Genomic DNA, 24,475 nt, shown 5'->3' on the forward strand with positions numbered 1-24,475 from the left:
TGGACCGACGAAGAACTTTCAAGTCATCAACGTATCGAGCAAAGAAGGAGTCAAGGATGCAAAACCGGTCCTACAAAAGAGACCTCCTCCTGTCTGGAAGCAGCGTCCCAGCGAGATAGCATCGTGTTAGCATCCTGTGTTAACGTCCCCCCCGGTCCGTCGTGTTAGTTTTTTTCTGCGTTAGCGTCCCCGCGTCGGCTCGGTCCGTTTTGTCGCCCGCTCGCTCGGCCCGGGTCAGATCTGCGTGTGGTGGTGAGGGTGTCCAGCGGGGGGCGTGTAAGGCGGGGGGGCGGGGTTGGGCTTGATGCCCCGACTCTTCATGTACGAGATGAACTGGTCCGGGATCTCGGCCAGGACGTCCTTCGCCAGCCGCGCCATGCTCAAGACGTGGTTCCCCGTCCGGTCCATGTAGTCTCTGAACGGGACGAACTGAGGCAGAGAGAGGGCAAAGGTCACACTAACAGAACTAATACGTGAGTAGAAGTATGTGTAGCGGACCGAGAGTAAAGGGTAATCGTCTGGGATAATGATCAGTCCCACAAACGAGTAAAACAAAGTCATATTTGAGTGTAACCATGTGGAACCAACACTCTTAATCCTTTGTAAAGTGTCCTTGAGTGTCATATTATTAATACAACTTTTATTCTAGTGAGAGTACTATTACACCGTATATTACACCGTTAAATATATGAGACTGAACGTTTGGTGTCGGGGAAGCACAAAAGTAAAGTACTGGACTTAAATACTAAGTTCAGGCACTTTTAAAGTCACAATTTTACAGTGGATAATGTTAAGTATCTGCACGTTCTACTGTAACTAAAGGTTATTTTCAGCACATTGATGGTTCTGACCAAAGGGTTTGAGGTCAGTTTTGAGAACGAAAATGTATAGGTCAAAATCAACTTGTGTGGCGCATGCAATCACCACTAGAGGAATGTTTACGTTTTTTCTCGTTAAAATTGTGCAGTTTGAACCCTAAAATAACACAAACAACAAGTTCCTTTGATTTACTGTACCAGAATAAAGTTACCATATTTTTCGGACTATAAGTCGCACCCGAGAATAAGTCGTATTTTTTGGGGGAAATGTATTTGATAAAATCCAGGACCAAGAACAGACATTTAATCTTGAAATGCAGTTTAAATTCAGAACATGGTGAATAGATGTACGTATGCTAACGCTAACACCTTCAGCTACATGACGCACAGACAGAACTGTGGTAAGTGTCTGGTATGTTAACGTAACATATTAACAGTTATTCAGATAACTATAGCATAAAGAACATGCTAACAAGTTTACCAAAGCATCAGTTTTACCCCAAATCACTCAATCCATTGAATTCTTCTTCCTCTGTGTCACTTCTAAACAACTCCACAAACTCCAGAGGTAGAGGAAGTGCAGATTCTTCTTCTGCGTCGCTTAGAGCCTAGAGCGCCCTCTTGTGGTCGCCAGTGTGAAAATAACGAATAATATCAAGTCGCTCTGGAGTATAAGTCGCATCCCGGCCAAAACTATGAAAAAAGGTGCGACTTATAGTCCTGAAAATACGGTACTCCAAATGTGTATTCTAAATATGTTTTCTTCATCAGATATTTTTGCTACTTCCCAACACTGAATATATATATTTGGAAGACGTGCTCAATAACTGTGAGTGAGCGGAATGTCCAAACCCGGTGTGAGCCTGTGTTCTGATTTAATCCCGTTTCGGAGCGTTGCTTTGCTGCGTCGTCACGGGTTACAGTGCGAGGCTGTCTTCACCTGTACGATGTCCCTCTCCGCGAGTCGCCCCCTGGAGGACACTCTGATGTCGTCTCCGTCCAGTTCCACCATCGCTGAAACACACAAGGTCACGAGATCAACTCCCAGACACCGCTCTGGACACTTCCCACCACAAGAGGGCGACGTACTGACTTGGATCTGAAGCTTTAAGGACGTTGAGGATGAGAGTTTTCTGCCTTTAAAACATGATTATTTTGCTAATCCAACCCCCCCCACCCCCACATTAGCAGTTTGTACATTTCAATCCAAATAAGAAGAAATTACACATATTACACCCACTTTTATGTCTGACTGCTACTGAGCCGCACTTCTCTTGTGATTTGCTTTAGCAGTCAAGTGGGAATGCCATTCGTTTCCATGGAGAACTGATAAAATATAACGATACAAAAGTAAGTTAATATGTGCAGAACGTCCATGTGCGCACGCTTCATTTTAAGACGGTGTATCTGAGCCATAAAACTCCAGAAACTCCATTAGCCTGGCGCCGTTCCTGGAGTTAGCATTTTCAATTAGCATTAGCTTAAAAACGCAACAAGTTATGAAAAAGCAGCGACTGGAACCTCTCGACCGCACGAGAGCAACAGCAAAGCAGAGTAACTGTTTGCGTATCCCGATAAAGAAAGAAAAAAAGAGGAATAAAAAGAGAAAAGCGTTTGTGTCTGTTCTCTGATAATGTAATTTCACAAAAGAGCTGCAGGGGGAACTCTCACATAACTTACTCACTTCTGCTTGATCTAATTTTGTTCTGGACACGAATGAACCAAAAACATAGCAACAGTTTGATAATGACATGAATGTTTTATTGAACCAAGCGCCACAACAACTTTAGAGGTTAAAGATCAGAGGTTTAGAGAAGTTAAATATCGATAGTCACGACACATTTATAGTTTTTTATAGTCCGCAGATTAGTGACGTCACCATGATCAGGTTAATTGATAATCGTGTCTATTCAGGTCACAATATAATCAGAAGAACCCAAAGAAATAATAATCATGACAATTTCAAATGTAAAATTAAGTTTTTTAAGTTCAATATACAGCACAAATAATAGACCTAAATGTAAAGAATGGTATTTTATCCGTCTGTTTTTGTCACATTTAACTTTATTTTGTGTTTCAGAAAGTTAATGTTCATAATTCGGTCACAAACTTGAGAAACAGTCACGTTTCAGAAAACAAGAATGAAAAGAAAGATTTCACTGTCGTTCGGTCACAAAGTCTCAATAATCGTGAAAAATAAATACAATAAATAAAATGAAATATAAATAAAGTGAATAAAATAAATAAAATAAGATAAATAAGATAAATAAGATAAATAAAATAAATAAAATAAATAAAATAAATAAAATAAATAAAATAAATAAAATAAATAAAATAAATATTTAATGTATTTAATAATTTATTTAAAACAATAGTTACACCCACTGACATTATTTAGTGTGAAATAGTTTATGTTCTTAAAGTCTGGTGAGAATGAAATAAAATGTCTGTTTGGTCACAAAGTCTCAATAATCGTGAATAATCGTTAAATCGTGATGTTTTTTCACACAATAATTCTAACATTTGACATTAAGACATTGTGACCCTTGCGCACATCTATTCTAAACACGTTGCTTCTGGAAAAGCTCTACAACTCAGTAACAACGGAGTTAATAACGATGGACTTTTTTACATCAAACATTTGCATATTTAGCCGACACTGGTGCGAATAGGTCGTGTTTCGTGACTTGCCGCTCTTGTTTTTCGTCTTTGTCGTTTGCATTTCTCGTTTTATAAAAATCACTGAAAAACAAAACCTCTTTGTGCGTATAACGTGTTATTTTCTAATGGCACACGACCGTAAAAAGGGACCGCAGATAATAGTGGCACATCTGGCGACTTAGTGAAAAACGTGGATGAGTAATTGTATATAAAGCACCAGAAACTCTCCACGACACGCTGTGTAACTGCAAGAAAGTGACGGGGGTAATAACCCTCGCCCTTCACTGTAGGATTCTATAAATACCAGTGATGTTCCGTCGCCCCGTAATCACCTAATATCCACCTCCTGTACTGCGGCGTGTGTGTAATTTGAAATCAGCTGCGCTCAGAAGAAGCACAGGCCGCTCATTAACCCCCCGCCCCCCGTGTGGATCCGCCCCCGCGACCACGGAGCGGCGGCAGCAACAAGGACGCGGCGGCAATCAGCTCGTATTCTAACATGTATTTTTACGTCGTCGTTGTGGCTTTTGAGGCGAACGTAACGGGAAATGTTTGTTCGTGCGGCATCTCGGGATTTTTCGTTATTTTCTTTAACCATACGGCGCCCATACATTGTAAATTCAAAGGTTTATTCAAGTTTTAACTTTAAACAATGAGGTGAATTTTGATTTTATTATTACCGTATTTTCCAAAAAATGCATAATAGAGAAGAAAAAAACATATATAAGTTGCACTGGAGTATGAAATGCAGTTGCAAGTGTGAAAATAACAAATAATATCACATATAAATCGCTCCGGAGTATAAGTTTATAAGTATAAATATAAGTATAAGTCGCACCCCGACCAAAACTATGAAAAAAGGTGCAACTTATAGTCCGGAAAATACGGTATTATAATCTCTTTTTAAATGTAATATATCAACAAGTAACATGTTTAAACCTCTATTAATTTTTCAGGTTTACACGTCCCAAATATTTGCTATTTTTACACACAAAATGTCTTATTTATAAATGAAAATGTGTAGTATATTTACCTTTTTAGTGAGTAAAGTTTATAATCTCCACATTTAAGATTCACCTTCCACGTCAGGCCCTTAAACCTTTAGTATTGCATGTGGATTAACTAGAGTATGTCTCAGTTATATCTGTTATTTATAAGTAATAAAAGCAGAATCGCATTAGTCCCGATGATTTGCTCCAGCTCTACTTCTTACCGCATTCTCCGCACTATAATGCGCAGTTAAAAGCCTTTAATTTTCTCCAAAAACGACAGTGCGCCTTATAATCCAGCGCTCCTTATATATGGTTTAATTCTGGTGTTTACTGACCTCGAAGCGATTCTGTGTGGTTTCGTTTCGCTTGATGCGCCTTATAGTGCGGAAATTACGGTATATTTATACATTTACTGTCCTTTGGGCTGTGCAGACAATACATTACACTTAAACTGCAGAAACGTTACCGTCAAACTCGGCCTGTCCCACTCCTACAATGATGATGGACATGGGCAGTTTGGCCGCCTGCGAAAGAAAGAAGTGAATAATATTAACACCTATTCAAACAGAAAAGAATAGAAAAGGTCTAAATTCATATGTGACGTCAGGACCAAAGAAACACAACATAATGACACATTTAAAGACGCGCGGTGTATATTTTTAGAAGTAAAGTCTGCCATTTACTTATTTCCGCCGACATGACTGTTTTTGTTTTGCATTTTCCACATCATGGCATTAAACGCATTTCCACTGACGCCACCGGGTGAGGTTAAAGGTCAATAATGAAAACGTACGTATGGACAAAACGCAAATTTAACCAGCTTCTGCCTCGTTTATGAAACATTTAAAGTGCAAATTAGAGTTTTTGCACCGTTTTTGTCTCATTTCCGTGTCAAATTTTCTTTTTATTGCTCACAAACTTGACGTGGAAACTCGTTTATAAAACGTTTTTGTACGTACACATGCTTTATAAATGAGAGCCCGGATCTGTGGAGACGTGAACCTGTTTTTCAGCTATATATATGTATGTTATTGAATAAATGCACGATAAATTAGTTTAATGCCATTTTAAGAAATATTCCAGGCAATTATTTTATTCCATTATAATCTGGGCCTAATAAATAAAATAAATACAATAAATACAATAAATGCAATAAATAAATAAAATAAATAAAATAAATAAAATAAATAAAATAAATAAAATAAATAAAATAACGTGAATAAAATAGAATAAATACAATACAATAAATACAATGTAAATTAGGTAAATAAAATGAATAAAATGAATATATAACTTATAATAATAAGTTACACACATTATTTAGTGTGAAACAGTTTATGTTCCTAAAGTCGGATGTCCACTGAACAATCACAATCGCATCTTGAGTTGTTCACAGTGAGACAGAGACAAACGATTCAACTTGAAACCGTCGTACGACCAAAGACGAGCTGCGATTTACATCGACTTCGCCTTAAACGTTGGACTCGCGGTCGCAGAGTGAGCCCTCCTGTCGCTGCGTCAATCTGTGTCATAAATGTAAAACACAAACCTCAAAGAGCATCTGAGGAGCCACAAAACAGGACTTTATCTCCTTATTTCACTTTCTTTTAGCCACTTATACTAGCGCAAAGCCTCAGTAAAAGTTACTTAAAAAGTGCAGTGGACGCCCGGCTTTAGGCTCATTCACGCTCCAGTTTCATTTGCAAACGGAACAAACGTCGAGCATAAACGAGCCTCAGGAGAAACTCACAAAACCAACGCTTGGATTTAAGACCAAAGGTTGTTCACGGAAAAAAGAAAGTAAGACTAACTTCACCAGGAAAAAGAAATACAAGCCCCGTGAGAACTTTGGAGGGGAAAAGAAGAGTGGCTTTAGCGAGAAGAGGGTCTGAATAGTAAAAACACAGAGCGCCTCCTCCGACGTCCGGCCAGCTCGTCCTCGATAAACGTCATTTAAATTGAAATATAGTCACAGTTTTTTATGGAACAAATGACCAAAAGTACAAACCCCACAGCTTCCTGGAAGTGAGAGAAGGAGAACTAAGACTTTACCCAAAGACTCTGAGATTTCACACTTTAAGCACTTTGGGTCTAACAGTTCCCGGTCCCTGAAAGTCGTTCTGAGCGTCTGCATAATTCATTCTGTCACTTCTCTGTCTCCTCTCGCTCTTTTCTCTTCTCAGTCTCTTCACAGTTTTTTCTGTCTCTTCTGCCTCTTTTTTCCTTTCTCTCTCTCTTCTCTTTCTCAGCTCTCTCTCTCTCCCTGTCTCTTCAGTCTCATCAGTCTCTTCTCTTTCACATCTCTGTCTCATCTCTCTCTTCTGTGTCTCTTCAGTCTCATCTCTCTCTCTCTCTCGCTCTCTCTCTCTCTCTCTCTCTCTCTCTCTCTCTCTCTCTTCAGTCTCTTCTCTGTCTCTTCTGTCTCCTTTTCTCATCTCTGTCTCATCTCTCTTTCTCTTCTCTTTCTCATCTCTCTCGCTTCTGTGTCTCTTCAGTCTCATCTCTGTCTCTTTTTTCCCTTTTCTCTCTCTTCTCTTTCTAATCTCTCTCTCTTTTCTCTCTCTTCAGTCTCATCTCTCTCTCTTCCCTGTCCCTTCAGTCTCTTCTCTCTCTCTTCCCTGTCTCTTAAGTCTCTTCTCTCTCTTCCCTGTCTCTTCAGTCTCTTCTCTCTCTCTTCCCTGTCTCTTCAGTCTCTTCTCTCTCTCTTCCCTGTCTCTTCAGTCTCTTCTCTCTCTCTTCCCTGTCTCTTCAGTCTCTTCTCTCTCTCTTCCCTGTCTCTTCAGTCTCTTCTCTCTCTCTTCCCTGTCTCTTCAGTCTCTTCTCTCTCTCTTCCCTGTCTCTTCAGTCTCTTCTCTCTCTCTTCCCTGTCTCGTCAGTCTCTTCTCTGTCTGACTCGTTCTCTCATATCTCTCTCTCGTCTCTCTCCTGTAATTCTCTTTCTTTCTCCCTCTCTCGCTCGCTCTTTCTTTCTCTTGTCGTTCTCATTCATCCTGCTCTCTTCCATTCTGCTATTTTCTGTCTCCACCTTTCTCTCTCTCCTGTCTTTTTCCTCTACTCACTCCCCCTCTCGTAATCTTTTCCTTTCTTCCTGCATATGTTTCACACTTATCTTCTTTTTCCTCCTCCTCCTTTCTCTCTCTCTCTCTCTCTCTCTCTCTCTCTCTCGCTCTCTTCCATCCCCCTCTCTCAAACCTCACTGCCTTGCTGTCTTTTTACTCTACTCACTCCCCCTCTCCTAATCTCTTCCTTTCTTTCTGCATATGTTTCACGCTCATCTTCCGTCCCATCCTCCCCTCTCTCTCTCTCTTTCTCTCTCGTTCCTATATGTGCTGTTGATTCACACATTTAAACATCAAACATGGACTAAAAATACCCGTCCTCCTCTCCTCCGTCCCCCGATGGGAGAAACGAGTCTCTCCATCTGCGTTAGGACCAGTGCAGACGTAAAGACGACATATGACGCTTTGGGCCGCTATAATATTATAATCTCTCTTTAAATCGCAATATTAATCCAACGCAAGTCAACCTCAGGGGCTCCCAGCAAATATGATCGGGCTATAAAGCATTATGGAAATATAGTGCAACAAAACACTTTTTAAAGTTTTTTTTTAAATGCGTTTTGAGCTGGTTTTACTGGCCCCGCCTCCTTCTATAAGTCCCTGAAAGAAATAAAATATTAAGAGCAAAGTGGATCACTATAAATACAGCTTGTACATGAAAAGGGAAAACAAACATGGTTGAAAGAAAACAAACATGGTTAAAAGCTCTTAAAAGTCCATTTGGCAGAACTTTTCTTTTTCAAACAGACAATGATTGAAGAGGTTAGTGATTTAGAACGGTAGATTTGTGTGGGAACATATCCCTCGCAGCGCCTGGACGGAGGAGGAGATGGATCGGCCGGGGGAAGAAATCCATATCGGACCATTCTTGGAGGTCTGTCCCAAAAAGTTCAGTTATTACCAATTTTGCAGAGCGTTTAAAGCGAGTTATTACAGTCATTAAGTCTTTTGCTTTTGTCGGTTTGCTCTCTTAGCATAAAAAAACTTTCAAAAAGAGATTTGTATTGGTCATTTCAAAGGTCAAGATGCATCATAAAGATCATCTACACACTCCAAACTTTACAATCTAGTGTTTTGACAAGATTTTGACGGATCGACAGAAGGATTTGTTGAAAATTCTTAGGTTTTAACTTCAAAAAATAGAATTAGTTTGAACATTTTCAGTCAGATCTAGTTTACTCGATTACTAAGACACATAGAATCGTCTCTGTATTTATATTTTTGTGTCAATAACATGAACTAAGGCATTTAAACCTGGCTCTTTCCATTTTTCACATTTATGTCTCTCAAATACGTGCAATTTTGGCATTTTATACGAAAACGTTGCTGTACGTGATGAAAAACGTGTAAAAATTTTCACCAACATCTCTGAATGTAAGAATATTTTCCACCCGCAGTGTCTGGTGAAACAGTTAGTACCAAAGTGACTTAAACCTCATCAAAACGCTGATGAATTCACCTCCTCCTCATCCTCACTCCCGCACGGCGCCTCCTCGCGTTATTAAACCCGGCGCGAACAAAGCGAGCGCACTCAAACAGAGCGGTGAGCGCACTGGGAGGGTCCGGGCCGCTCTTCTGCGCAGATAAAAGCCGGGACATGAAGGGTTGTGTGAGGAAGAGAAGGAGGAAGAGGAAGAGGAGGAGGACGAGGAGGAGGACGAGGAGACGTGGAGAAGGCTCAGATCTGCGGCGGTGTCGGTAGAACAGAGCGTTTAAGACGAGTCGTGACAGAGAGTGACAGGTGCAGAGCATACTGTATTTTCCGGACTATAAGTCGCACCTTTTTACATAGTTTTGGCGACTTATATGTGATAATATTCGTTATTTTCACACTGGCAACCACTTCTGGCAACAACTTCAGCCCTAAAATGTACATGAATATTCCACAGCATCTGGCGCAAACCCGGGCGAAGAATGCGACCGTCGAACTCCATTTCCCAGAAGGCCGAGCAGCAGGCAAGATCTTAAAAGGAAGGTGTGGCTGTTCTGTACGTCTCACTAACAGTCGCAAATTCCCTTTAAACCCAGTCTGCTGAGTTCAGAGCGGAGCCGGAGGAGGGGGAGCTGCCACGAGCCCAGAGTTTACCCATAAAACACAAAAACGGGATGCAAAACTGGCAAGGGACAAAGGGAGAATCCGTGCTTTATTTATTTATTTACCCCCTCAAAAAAGAACACTCGTATGGCAGTCGTATCACTCGCATATTTGAATAACAGTGGGGCAAAGCTCTGCCCCTGAGGAACGAAAACGTAAAGGACCTTGAGCGGTTTTAAAACATTGTTGGTATTTTGTACAATAACTTTTTCAAAATAACTGACCCGAACATGAGTGGCAAGGCTCAACAAAAGACATCTAATACATTTATAAGTAATCGCAGTTTAAAATACATTACCCAAGTGTAAAGTAGTGTGACAAAAGAAACAAAAAAAGAGTAAAAGTTATTATATTTTGGGAAACGACTGGTGACTTTCTGGATGTAGACCTGATGTATAGTTAAAAGTTTTCATAATTGGACAAAATGCACAAAAGATGAACAAAGATGAATTTTCAAAGGTTTTACACAAAAATGAGAAAAACTGAATAAAATCTCAAGGCGCAAGAAACAATGTTTTTGTGTGTGATTATACTGTCTTATTATGATAAAAAAAATGAAAGAAAAACATGTGAAAATGCCACTTCACACTTTTGCATTCACCACATCGAAACTGGGATTAGAACGGGACCAAAACCAACGACGTAACCACGACTACCGCGTCCGAAAAGGTCTCACCGGACAGAAATTTCTACTGCAGCGACAACGACCCGGGTTGAGATGGAACTCGTCAAGTCATATCACTCAACACATCGTTTATTGCGTTGTCACCCGGAGCAACCTCGCTCAAAACCGCTGTAAAGTTTGTGTGTTTTGGACTAAAGTTTGGCGGAGTAACAGAGTCTTGTTTATGCGAGTGCGTCGATGCAATCATCCCGACTGTTTCTCCAAATATGAAACGATGATGTAAGCGCTGACAACAGTTAGTTTGAGAGGAGGATGAGTGTGTCGCCGCGGAGACAAAAACACCCGGAAAGTGGAGTAATTAGAGAGAAGAGGAGAGACGATGGCCGCCGACAAATGCACCGAATTGTGTTTTTATGCAACGATACTTAAAGTGAACAGGAAAGAGGCGGATTTGAGCCTTTGAGTTTGATTTAATTGGGAAACTTAAGCACTGCATTCACAAATGTGGAAAAAATATTTTAAAATTATGTCAATGTAATTAAAAAGAACACAGATGTATATGTTTAATTAGAGTGCAGTAAGTTTTGTTCCAGTACTTTTTATAGTTTTACTCCTACTTTGTGTGTGCTCCTACTACCTTGCACCGCTCCTTCATATATTACCATATTTTCTGGAGTATAAGTCGCACCAGCCAAAAAATGCATAATAGAGAAGAAAAAAACATATATAAGTCGCACTGGAGTATGAAATGCGGTTGCAAGTGTGAAAATAACAGCTAATATCACATAGAAGTCGCTCCAGAGTATAAGTATAAGTATATAAGTATACATATAGGCCGTGGCTGCAGAGCCGCGGCGCGGTAAAATGGCCCAGCAGTTTCAGGAACCGCGGCACTGCCATATAGCCTCATGGCTAACCCTAACCTTAACCCTAACCTTAACCTTAACCTTAACCCTAACCTTCACCTTAATCCTAACCCTGACCCTAACCTTAACCCTAACCCTAACCTTAACCTGGCGCGGTCTAAAACGGCGCGGTCAAATAGCGCAGCATTTTCAGGATATAAATATTGCCGATGTGAATATGGCAAACACGCATTCATTAAGTTACTCTGACAATGACTCTTACTCGAGCAGTTTCTCTTGGACAAAAACTTTAAACTTGTATAGGACTTATACTTTAGTACACTCTGCTCCACGTATACAGTCCACGGTCTCAGTCAAACTTTACTGCTACATCACGTCTAAAAACGGCTGAACAGGGACTCGGACAGTCTCAACACGGTTTTAATATTTCATATCTGGTGAAAGAAAAACTGTGGACCGCTCGAAAATACTGATATTTGTTGAAAATAAAGGTGGACTTAGTGTTTCTGTTTCTCACATTGACGATGGCCTCTTTGGTCTGTGCCATGTCTGAGATCACGCCGTCTGTGATGATGAGGAGGACGAAGTACTGGGAGCCATCTTGGACCGCGGCGGCGTATCTGCAACGACAAGAAACACCACGTCGTATTCATCACATCCTGGCTTTATTGTCACGCATCACACATAAAAACGTAGCTGACGCGAGAGACATATTTGTGCAAAAGCAAATGATTGTTCTAAGTAAAATGTGACATGTGATTTTGGCAGATTGTGGTTAAATGTATTGAGTTTAAGATGAAAGCTCTAAAAGGCATTTAGGGTCATTTTAAAAGGTCTGATGGCTCATTTACGCTCCTAAATGAATTTAAGTTGCTTACTGAGTTCAAATTCTGGTCGGAAATTTGTTTTTGTGGTTTAGACAAAGCTGTGTTCTGGTAAATAACCACAAGAGGCAGTCAAATTCAGTTAGAGAAGTGATCAAAGCAAAGAAAACAAGTTGAGAGAAGCGTTTCTTTGTTTTGCAGCTTGTTCTAGCCACAAAAATTTGATCTTCCACTGTTGTGCTGTGTTCACTACTGCCCCCAGTGGTCGGCCCAGTATTACACATGCATAACTAGGTGAGCAAACGAACCACAAACGCACCACAAACAAACCACAAACGCACTACAAACAAACCACAAACGCACCACAAACAAACCACAAACGCACCACAAACAAACCACAAACAAACCACAAACGAACCACAAACGAACCACAAACGCACCAAAAAGCACCACAAACAAACGAGCCACAAACGCACTACAAACGCAACACAAACGCACCACAAACAAACCACAAACGCACCACAAACAAACGAGCCACAAACGCACTGCAAGCAAACTACAAACGCAACACAAACGCACCACAAACAAACCAGCAGCTTTGGGTTTCTGTTAAAATGTTGTGTAATGAATATCAATCGTTTTCTTGGTTTAATAATCTTGGCAGTGGAAGAAATCAATGTTTCTCGGCACAATAATCCCAAAACTAAAATTTGACACCGGCACAAGGTCATTGTTGTTGTCCGCGAGCGTGACGATGCATCGAGCCTGTTCAATGGAGAAAACGTTCTGCCTCGTTTCACCTTCTTACGTGTTAAATAACGGCATATTGTGTGTTTTTAGCAGCTTTTAATTCCATTTCATGAAGTGAAAAGGAGCATTTCCACGTTTGGCTGAAAATAAAGGACATATGTGGAGAAAAGGACAAGAGCAGACGATGTGCAGATTTGATTTACAAAACAGTTGTTGCTCTTGCATTTTGCCCGCGGTAAATATTCAAACCTCATGTTGTTTTATGGACTGATAAAACAAGTAGAAGTCGTTTAAAAGTCTCAAAAAGTGGGAAGTGCAAAATGACCCTTAATAAAGCAGGAACCTGATTAATAATGTAACTGCTTAATAAAGGGGCTGGATTGTTTACTATGAATCAAACCTTTACTTTATCGAGGATATTACAAGTGTTTTTATTACAAAGTAAATCCTTTTGAATTCTGTGGCCAAATGTGTTGAAGTAGTTATTTTATTTACTTCATTATTCAGAGAGTTTGATTTCATAAAACTGGGCACTAGAGGAGCTAGTGAGAAGACGATGGGAATGGAAGAGAAACAAACAAACTAACAAACAAACAGAAAATTAAATATAATAAATACAAATCTCTGTGTAATACTTCAGTCGTCCGGTAAGTTCCACAGCAAAAGAACATTGGAATGGACAGAAGCTGAAGAGAAGCGCTAACGACAACGACACGGCTCACAAACAACATTGATAATAATAATAATTGTGAAATTGTGATATTTCCTGTCACATTTAAATCTGGTACAGCGTTTAATTCACAGTCGTGTGTGTGATCTGACCCGTGTGTGGGTTAGGGTCTGACCTGGCGACGTGGTTGACAACAGGGGCGAAGTTGGTTGGTCCGTAGAGCTGGACCGTCTTCAGGCTCTGGTGATAGGCCTCCAGGATGCCCTCGATCCCGTTGCAGTACGGGTTCTCCATGTTCCCGTTCTGAACAGCCCAAAAAAATAAAATCTATGTTTATGATTCAAAAATGGTGATTCCCAACCTGCTAAACCGGAGCACAACCCACACTGAAGGGATGGTTAGTGCTAATACTATATATCTTTATTGTATTTTGAATTTATTTTTAAACTATTATTTTTTTTACATTAAAATACATTTTAAAATGTATTTTAATGTATGTTTATGTATCTTTTATGTATTTTTTTTTTATTAATTTGTTTAATTTGTTTAATTTATTTAATTTACTTATTTTATTTTATTTTATTTATTTTATTTATTTTATTTATTTTATTTATTTTATTTATTTTATTTATTTTATTTATTTTATTTTATTTATTTTATTTATTTTATTTATTTTATTTATTTTATTTATTTTATTTATTTTATTTATTTTATTTATTTTATTTATTTTATTCATTTGTTATATTTATCAACTTATATATCTATTTCCAATTATTTATTCATTATAACGTGAATAGACAATGTGGCTAAATAGACGTCAGTATATTTTGAAATAATCATGAAATGTACAAGAAATTACAGTTGCAAGAAAAGTATGTGAACTCTTTGAAATTACTTTGATTCCTCATAAATTGGTATTAAAATGTGTTCTGATCTTCATCTAAGTCACAACGACAGAAAACACAGTCTGCTTGGAGTAATACTGCACAAACATGTTGTATTTCATGTTTTTATCGAACACAACATAGTAACATTGACAGTGCAGGGTGAAAAAGTACGTGAACCATTTAGTTTCATAACTGACCCTCTTTAGCAGCAATGACCTCAACCAAATGTTTCCTCCAGTTACAGATCAGACTCAATGGTCAGGAGGAAGGTTGGACCATTTCTCTTTGAAAAAACTCTTTCAGTTCAGCAACATTCTCGGGATGTTTGGTGTGAATCGCTCTCTTGAGGTCGAGCCACAGCATCTCAGTTGGATTGAGGTCAAGACTCTGACTTGACCTCTCCAGAAGGTGGATCATCTTCTGTTGAAGTCGGTCTGCTGTTGATTTACTGCTACGCTGAGGGTCATTGTCCTGTTGCATCATCTGACGGACAGATGGTCTTAAGTTTTACTGCAAAATGTCTCGATAAACTTTGGATTTTGTTTTTCCGTTGATGACAGTAATCCGTGATGCACCTCCACCATATTTCACAGTTGGGATGAGGTTTTCACGTTGGTGTGGTGCTGTGCCTTTTTCATACAGAGCGTTGTGTGCTTTTTCCAAACAACTCAATTTTGGTTTCATCCGTCCACAGAATATTTTGCAAACTTCAAACGTGCTGCAGTGTTTCTTTTGGACAGCAGCGGTTTCCTCCGTGTCCTCTATGAACTCCATTCTAGTTTAATGTTTTCCTTATTGTAGATTTGTCAACAGAACTGCTAGCAACAGTGCCAAACTTTCTCCATTTGTAGACAGTCTGTTACCGTGGACACATCAAGGCTTAGAGAGATAGCTTTGTAACCCTTTCCAACTTCATGCAAGTCAACAGTTCATGATCTTCTGAGAGGTCTTTAGTGTGAGGCTTGGTTCAGTTCACATAAGGCAAAGCTTCTTGAGAAAAGCAAACTCCAAACTGGTGTTTTTATAGGGCGGGGCAGCTTTAACCAACACATTGCATTGACCCTGTGTTGGCCCTGCGACAAGTTGGCCACTGTCCAGGGTGTACCCCGCCTAAGGCCTGAAGTCACTGGGATAGGCTCCAGTCACCCGCGACCCCGAAAGGGAACAAGCGGTAGAAAATGGATGGATGGATGGATCATTGCATTGATTGGACTCCAGATTGACTCATGGCTCCAATTAGCTCTTGGAGAAGTCATTAGCCGAGGGGTTCAAATACTTTTCCACCCTGCACTGTGAATGTTTTCATCTTGTGTTTGATAAAAACATGAAAACACATCATGTTTGTGCAGTATTACACATTTTGACCAATTTATGCAGAAATCCAAGTCATTCCAAAGGGTTCACAGACTTTTTCTTCCATCTTGGTCCATTTCTACCGTAAACATGCTCGACAGTTACAGCAGAAGGCGGTGATAATAACATGTGACGGACACAAAAACCGATCCATCAAAATGCACGTAAACACTGGAACTACGTCCGAGGCGCGTGTAGTCGTAGCGACGCACGTGACGGCCACTACGTTTGCGGAGAACCCGGAGTGCGTTCAACATCTCCGATCCCCTCCCGGTCTGCGGCGGGTCAAAGAACGACGGCTTGAGAGACGTTCTTTCATCCGATACTTCTGCTTTAGCGCCAAAACTCTGCAGCTACGATCGTTAGCGAAACTATTGAACGTGTGTTTGGACTCGTGTACACGCTCGTTTGTTTCGCGGAGGAGACGAACTGCGCCCCCTTCACCGCGGACCAACACGCGTGGTTTCGTTTTTTGGTCCCGCTGCGTTAAAGTCAAAACTAACAGAGCTTCAGTGTGTTTATTATTCCTCAGACCTGAACATCAAATACTCGACGTAAATGAGTTGTCGCTTACGTTGGCCAAATACCGTATTTTCTGGGTAAAACTTAAATGTGATATCATTTTTTTATTTTCACACTGACAACCACAAGAGGGCGCTCCAGGCTGTAAGAAGAAGAATCTGCACTTCCTCTACCTTCAGAGTTTGTGGAGATGTTTAGAAGTGACACTTAGTGCGACTTATATATGTTTTTTTCTTCTCTATTATGCATTTTTTGGCTGGTGCGACTTATACTCCGGTTCGACATATAGTCCGGAAAATACAGTAGTCTTTTTTTTCTACTGCTACCGATAGCTACAAAGTTTTAGTGCTAATGCTAAATCACTAAACGCGTCTGAACAACTCTTAACCCGTCGTTCGCACCTAACTGGCTCTTTGAGCTGCCGCAGACTGGAGCGTTAGCGATCCGGGACCAACGATGACTCGAGTCCGGTCGGTTTAGCGCAGTCGGAGCTCTTTGTTTTCACGCAAACGTAGCGAGAACCGGCCGACGCGGACCGCGCAACGGCGTCTTAACGGAGTACGGTACCAGGGGGAACTCGTGCGACACGCGTCCGTCCGGGGGCAGCTTGGCGCCGAAGCCCAGGGCGGGGAACATCTTGTCGCTGTCGTAGTCCTGGATGATCTCGCCCACCGCCTTCAGGGCCATGGCGTAGGCGTTGAGCTGGTACGGGTTCATGTAGTGCAGCGACGTGGACTGGGATGGGTTTCCTGCGGCGGGGTCCAGCACACACAGCGGGAACATTACATTCTATTTCAGCTAAAGTTAAGTCCACACAAAGCAACTGAAACACACACACGAAACAAACTAACGAGCACGAAAAACACTTCACACTGGGCTCGTGAATCGGCTGTGTTTAGTTTGACGTTAGCTTTAGCGAACAGTTGCTAGTTTGAGCCAAGTTCTGGTTAAGTGGACACAAACTCGTGGAGAAGTTTGGTTTAATTCGGTGTAAATAGCCGCAGTAACGGGCTCCACGCGGCGCCGGTTCTGGGCCAAATCATTACGGTCGTCGTAACAGAATCACGGCGACGAACAATGCGCTGCTCGGGAGGCAAATGGGGCTTTAAATCGGGTTAATAACTCCCCTAGCCCGCGGAAGGCTGAATGAACCTGGTCATTTAGTGTTGGAAATTCATACTACGTCGTTATTTTCATGGTCCCAGGTTATTATTTCAGTCCTTTACACACGCTAAACTCATTTACCGTACAAGACACGCTTTCGGTCGGCCTGAACTGCGCCGTCGTGAGAACCGTCGTAATCACTCACCGTTAGAAGCGGTGAAGTCGATGGCCACCGTGAAATTGATCTGCGTTCTGTGGATGAGACGGACAAGAGAAAATCAACGACACACCACTCCAACCACACTTCACCCTGCGCCGTGTTTGCGCCTCGTTATCGTTCTGATCAGTCGACGAGTCACACAATTATTTCTATCGAACGCCGAGACTGTTAAGATACATTATCGACCAAATGAAGGGTGAACTGCGCTGACCGAAGGCTTGTAGATTCAGAATATTTAGACCTAAATGTTGTATACATCAAAACTACGACGAAAATTTACAGTTGACTGCGAAGAATTTCATCAGATTTGTCTCCAGATACACCAGTATATCCCAAGAAAATATATATACTGTATTTTACGGACTATAAGTCGCATCTTTTTTCATAGTCATGGCCGGGGTGCGACTTAGACTTGTATGTGATATTGTTCGTTATTTTCACACTAGCAACCACAAGAGGGCGCTCTAGGCTCTAAGCGACGCAGAAGAAGAATCTGCACTTCCTCTACCTCTGGAGTTTGTGGAGTTGTTTAGAAGTGACACAGAGGAAGAAGAATTCAATGGATTTAGTGATTTGGGGTAAAACTGATGCTTTGGTAAACTTGTTAGCATGTTCTTTATGCTATAGTTATCTGAATAACTGTTCATATGTTACGTTAACATACCAGACACTTACCACAGTTCTGTCTGTGCGTCGTGTAGCTGAAGGTGTTAGCATTAGCATACGTCATGTAGCTGAAGGTGTTAGCGTTAGCATACGTACACCAATTCACCATGTTCTCTCATCTGTTATTATTTTAAACTGCATTTCATGATGAAATATCTGTTCTTGGTCTTGGATTTTATCAAAACAAATCTCCCAAAAATGCGACTTATACTCCAGTGAGACTTATATATGTTTTTTTCTTCTCTATTATGCATGTTTTGGCTGGTGCGACTTATGTTGGTTATGTTGAATGGAACAGGTCGGAGCTGGAACCAAACCGAATCATTAGTTAATTAGGTGCTGAGGCAATAACGCGCAGGATCGTCAGTGTGTTTTTCATCCACGGAGCTGCCAAACGCTGTGCGTTCTCGTTTCGGCTGCCGGACGCAGAGCGAAGGTGACGAGCTGCCGCTTTCCTCCGAGCGCCTCGTGGACTGATTATCTTGAAGAGGCGGTCGTAATAGGATTTACTCCGAACAAGCTCGTCGCACGCGCTCGTCGCACACGCTCGTTTACCGCGGAGACGCAACAGAACGTCTGCCATTCAAACTGAGGCGCGGTGACGTGTATTCGCTTTGGACGAATTACCTTTGCTGACAGTGATCTCATTTACCTCACTAAAAATAAAATGTTGTATAAAATAATTAAAATAGCAATCATAAATGTTATATATATATATTGCCTCCATCTGATAGAAAAAGGTAAAAAAAAAGGTTGATTTTAATTCATATTTTTCTTTTTTCAGTCTAAATTAACCTCGAGTTAGTCTCACATAACATCGTTACGTCATAAGGCGCTGGTACAGCTGGCAGCCCGGTGTAAACGCTCTCTCTTCTTTCTCACACTTATTGTGCTTTATCTCCTATATTTTGTAAATATAGTTAGTATATTTTTTTCTATTTTACTGTACGATAGGGACACGCGCTGGAATAGTTTTTTAATTCAACTGTTTTTGACTTTTTTCGGCTGGATTTGAGCGTTTTTCGTTGCGTTCGTTGTGTTGTTGCGACGTGAGCTAGCTCCGAGCGAGCCACCAGCCCCCCCCCCCCCCCCCCCCCCGCGCCCTCCGGCCGCGCTAAAGTACGGCGTGTCCTCGGTACACGTTTATGTACACGTTTATATGAAAGAGGAACTTCACGAACGATCGGGACACGCACTGGAATCGCTTTAAATTAACTTGTTTTGACTTTATTCGGCTGGATTGAGTGTTTTCGTCGTGTCGTTGCGATGTGTCTTGGCTCTGAGTCCCCCGGCCCCGCCCCCCGGCTCCGGCCCCGCCCCCCGGCCGGCGCCGTACCGCGTTTCCACAAAGGAGGAACTCATGAAACTGCGGAGAACAGTCGTCTTACCCGGAGATCGTCACGTTATCCCGTCGCAATACTGACCTAACCTAATACTGATGTGCAATTCTGTCGTATGTGCAATTACTGTGAAATTCATGTGCAATCTATGTGCTGTCGTGACACATATTCATGTGCAGTTACTGTCGGGATCACATGCAATGGTATTTATTTATTTATGTGTCTATGGGAGTTTTTATTTATTTATAGGAGATCTTCTACTGAAAGTGTTTTTCAGACTTCCTATAAGTGATCTGTTCTTCTGGATCTACCTCTGTATCTACCTGCGTTGCACCAATGAAATTTCCCCATGTGGGACAATAAAGGAATATCTTATCTTATCTTATCTTATAAAGTGCAACACAAAGAGCTTTACAGTGCAGAGATTTCAGCCCCTGTTTGTCTCTTTATTCAACAGATTCTTTGCCCACCACAGCGTTGTTTTTAATGCCATACTGCGGAACATTCCAGGCAAAGCAATAACCTCTGCAGGTGGCGGTTGCTCCATCAGAACAGTTGTCGCCAAGACGTGAGTTGTGTCTAAAGCGTTTTTTTTCTCCCATAAACGCCTGAAAATATGAAAGTGAGGCTGTTCCTGAAGCTTCTGGAGCCTTTGTGAAGCTGAGACTCTGGAGTTTTGGACTCTGAAGTCTGTTTTAGTCTAATCTTAAGTAGAAACAAGCTCTGCAAAGAGGAAATGAGATTTTTTAATTCGGCCTGGATTTTCTGTCTTAAATATATGAATGAGTAAAGCTGGTTTCTGGAGGATCGTCTGATTTGACACTAAAATGTGCTTTTATTGGGTTTTGACAATTGTCTTCTAAAAGCTGAAGGTAAAGTCACTAAAAATGAGGTTTAGAGACTTATAATAAAGCAAAAATGTCCAGGCGGAATCCATATGAAAGTCCTATACATTTGTTCTATCAGGGTAATTTTTAATTTGTGGATTTGGAGTACAAACTGATGCTTCCCAGAATGATTGATTTGACTGGAATTAAGTGCGTTACAGCTTTATTTTGATGTACAGCATATAAAGCAGCTCGAGAGATGATGGACAAACTGGAATAAATAAAGAAAAACTCAAAGGGTAAGCATAAGGCGCTAAACTGCTTTGGAGCCAGTGGTTAATGTTTGTTTTTGAGTCGTTTGCCTGTGCGTGTTGTTGTGTTGTTGTTGTGTATTGTCTGAATACACACTAAAGTCCTCTCTCTCGCACGACTTCGCCCATTTTCGCTCCGAGCCGCGAGGTCCAGAGAAGCGTCCGCTAACGAAACGGCGTCCGCGGCAGATTAGCATTAACCTCTCCGCGAGCTGAAGCGCCTCGACTCGACCTCGGCGCGCCCGGTTCATTAAGATTTAAACGAGCGCGGAGCCTCTGAATGTGAACCCGTCCTCATCAGTGTGAAAGGCGGTCAGAGATTTAGCCGGGACATTAGCATAAGAGGCAAAAGCGGCGATCGCTCAACTTTGTGAAGGAAACTGGGGCCAAGTGTGAAAACATGTCCACATTTGAGCTGTTATTATATGATTGCAGCTTTATTTCTCTACTTTAGTCTTGAAAGAGCAATAACAGTCTTGTAAATAATTTGAATACCGTGTTTTCCGGACTATAAGTTGCATCTTTTTTCATAGTTTGGCCGGGGTGCAACTTATACTCCGGAGCGACTTATATGTGATATTATTAACACATTATTGTCCAACTTTGTTTGTTATTTTCACATGACAACCACAAGAGGGCGCTCTAGGCTCTAAGCGACGCAGAAGAAGAATCTGCACTTCCTCTTCCTCTGGAGTTTTTAGTTGTTTAGAAGTGACACAGAGGAAGAAGAATTCAATGGATTTAGTGATTTGGGGTAAAACTGATGCTTTGGTAAACTTGTTAGCATGTTCATATGTTACGTTAACATACCAGACACTTACCACAGTTCTGTCTGTGCGTCATGTAGCTGAAGGTGTTAGCGTTAGCATACGTAAACCTATTCACCATGTTCTCTCATCTGTTATTATTTTAAACTGCATTTCAAGATGAAATGTCTGTTCTTGGTCTTGGATTTTATCAAATAAATTTCCCCCAAAAATGTGACTTATATATGTTTGTTTTCTTCTCTATTATGCATTTTTTGGCTGAATGGTGAAAACTCCAATTCAATTCAACTATTACTATCTTTTAAAATTATTATTAAATGTATTTTTCTGAAGAGTTTGTTTTATGTACATTTTTGTTGCTGTACGTTTAAAAAAATAAAAAGTTAATTAAAATGTTACGTTAAATACAATGAATTTACTGAACAATCGAAATGTGCATTAAAATATTCTATAGTTATCATTTTTAACTGAAAGGTAATGCATATATTTCTGTTAGAAATCAAAACAAATAATATTTAACGCACATTTTCAGCTGCAGTTTTTTAACTTTGTAGTTATTATGTATTTTTAACTGAAAGGCGATGCATATATTTTCAGTGTTTTAATTCCACTGGTGAGACCGCTCCGTGTTATTAATGGATGTACTTGATATTCCTCGGAGGTAACGCCTCTATAATTAACCCTCGGGGGGCGCTGTTAGAACCAGACCCCTGAAATGGTGGTTCCTGGGAGTTACTGGGGTTCCTGGGGGTCACACACTCACAGTCGGAGGAAGAGACAATAATCCCCATTTAATCTTATACAAATCACCATTTATTAACATATTTACTGTTATATTCTTGCATTATTTTACCTGTTCTGTTTGACTTTCTGTTTTTATGACGTTAAGTGCTTTGACAGGCCGTGAAAACTGCTCTACAAATAAATGTATTATTATTATTATTATTCAGATGAAACATTCTTTAGTTCTTCTCTTTTCGAGGTGCTTTTCTATATTATATTATATTATATTATATTTCAAATATTATTTTATTAAAAAAAAAAAGTAAAGCACAAGAAAAACATATTTTCAGTTATTCAGATAACTATAGCATAAAGAACATGCTAACAAGTTTACCAAAGCATCAGTTTTACCCCAAATCACTAAATCCATTGAATTCTTCTTCCTCTGTGTCACTTCTAAACAACTCCACAAACTCCAGAGGAAGAGGAAGTGCAGATTCTTCTTCTGCGTCGCTTAGAGCCTAGAGCGCCCTCTTGTGGTTGCCAGTGTGAAAATAAGTAATAATATCACGTCGCATCCCGGCCAAAACTTTTTTAAGTGTCTAAATAAAGTTTCTTATCACTCATTGCTCACCCTCCTTTGATGTAATCTAAGAAGGTGAACTCCGACTCCACAGAGAACGACAGGAGGGTCACCTGCAAACGCAGAATAAAAAACACATTCAAGGCGCAAAACAACTTTAAATTCACAGTTTCACTCAAAACCAGCGCTCACCGTCCCAGAGTTCACGTATTTCTTTTTCTTCATTTTCTTCTTCGTGTTTATCACCTACCATGAAATAAAAGGGCGGATTTCACTTTTATTATAGACACAATTTATAGCAACAGATATTTTGGCTCATATGTTTTGATTTCCATGTAGTCTTATTCTATCCCAGCAATAGATCATTCTAAAAATTTCCCCCAGCAACAGTCCTTTGTCAAGTTATTGTTTAGCTTCGACACTAGTTCTGTTGTACTTTTTTGCTCTCTTTGCCGCAGCTGTGGCGTCAGAACCGGACAGGGCCGCGGTTCTGAGGTGTAAAGACCTCCTCTGGCCCACGCTCGGTCTAAAAACATGTCATTTACTGTCCCGCTGCTCCACTGAACCAGGAGCGTATCATTATCCTCCATTCTCCGTCCTGTCCTCCTGTCATCTTGTCATCCTGTCATCCTCTCATCCTGTCATCTTGTCATCCTGTCATCCTGTCATCCTCTCATCCTGTCATCTTGTCATCCTGTCATCCTGTCATCCTCTCATCCTGTCATCCTGTCATCCTCTCATCCTGTCATCTTGTCATCCTGTCATCCTGTCATCCTCTCATCCTGTCATCCTGTCATCCTGTCCTCCTGTCATCCTGTCATCCTGTCATCCTCTCATCCTGTCCTCCTGTCATCTTGTCATCCTGTCATCTTGTTATCCTCTCATCCTGTCATCCTCTCATCCTGTCATCCTGTCATCCTCTCATCCTGTCATCCTGTCCTCCTGTCATCTTGTCATCCTGTCATCCTCTCATCCTGTCCTCCTGTCATTCTTTCATCCTGTCCTCCTGTCATCCTCTCATCCTGTCCTCCTGTCATCCTGTCCTCCTGTCATCCTCTCATCCTGTCCTCCTGTCATCCTGTCATCTTGTCATCCTGTCATCCTCTCATCCTGTCCTCCTGTCATCCTCTCATCCTGTCATCCTCTCATCCTGTCATCTTGTCATCCTGTTATCCTCTCATCCTGTCATCCTCCATCCTGTCATCCTCCATCCTGTCATCCTCCATCCTGTCATCCTCTCATTCTGTCATCCTCTCATCCTGTCATCTTGTTATCCTCTCATCCTGTCATCCTCCATCCTGTCATCCTCCATCCTGTCATCCTCTCATTCTGTCATCCTCTCATCCTGTCATTCTGTCATTCTGTCATCCTCTCATCCTGTCATCCTCTCATCCTGTCATCCTCTTATCCTGTCATCCTCTCATCCTGTCATCCTCTCATCCTGTCATCCTCTTATCCTGTCATCCTCTCATCCTGTCATCCTCTCATCCTGTCATCCTCTCATCCTGCCATCCTGTCATCCTCTCATCCTGTCATTCTGTCATCCTGTCATCCTCTCATCCTGTCATCCAGTCATCCTCTCATCCTGTCATCCTCTCATCTGCAGCTTCAGTCAAGGGTAAAGCGCCCCCTACAGGCCGGACAACTCATCGAAATAAAATGCAGTTAAGATAAATATATTTTGAATGTTGCTTAAAATCATTAAAAAATATCACATGACATCACACAAGGAAATTACCCAGCAAACACTGGGCCAAAACTCATCGAATGTCACATTAAAAAAAAAAAAATATGAGAACGACTTTATATTGT

At 41.0% G+C, this 24,475-nt stretch overlaps 1 protein-coding gene across 3 annotated transcripts in view; it reads right to left on the minus strand.

Annotated features, from left to right (window-relative positions):
- Positions 1-232: 232 nt before the first annotated feature.
- cpne5b (copine Vb) overlaps positions 233-24,475 on the minus strand; it is a 200,641-nt gene continuing 176,398 nt past the window's right edge. For all 3 annotated transcript variants that reach the window (XM_072451532.1, XM_072451530.1, XM_072451531.1), the window contains 9 exons: positions 22,856-22,909; positions 22,715-22,776; positions 17,432-17,478; positions 16,690-16,871; positions 13,536-13,663; positions 11,634-11,736; positions 4,938-4,995; positions 1,759-1,832; positions 233-429 (listed from right to left, as the gene is read on the minus strand). In XM_072451532.1, coding sequence (XP_072307633.1) covers positions 235-429; positions 1,759-1,832; positions 4,938-4,995; positions 11,634-11,736; positions 13,536-13,663; positions 16,690-16,871; positions 17,432-17,478; positions 22,715-22,776; positions 22,856-22,909 — 903 coding nt within the window. In that variant the 3' untranslated portion in view covers positions 233-234. The remainder of the gene's footprint in view (positions 430-1,758; positions 1,833-4,937; positions 4,996-11,633; positions 11,737-13,535; positions 13,664-16,689; positions 16,872-17,431; positions 17,479-22,714; positions 22,777-22,855; positions 22,910-24,475) is intronic.

Source organism: Eucyclogobius newberryi, unplaced genomic scaffold (genome assembly GCF_026437365.1).
Source record: "Eucyclogobius newberryi isolate DKJ021-1_F unplaced genomic scaffold, fEucNew1.0.hap1 SCAF_19, whole genome shotgun sequence".
Lineage (NCBI taxonomy): Eukaryota > Metazoa > Chordata > Actinopteri > Gobiiformes > Gobiidae > Eucyclogobius > Eucyclogobius newberryi.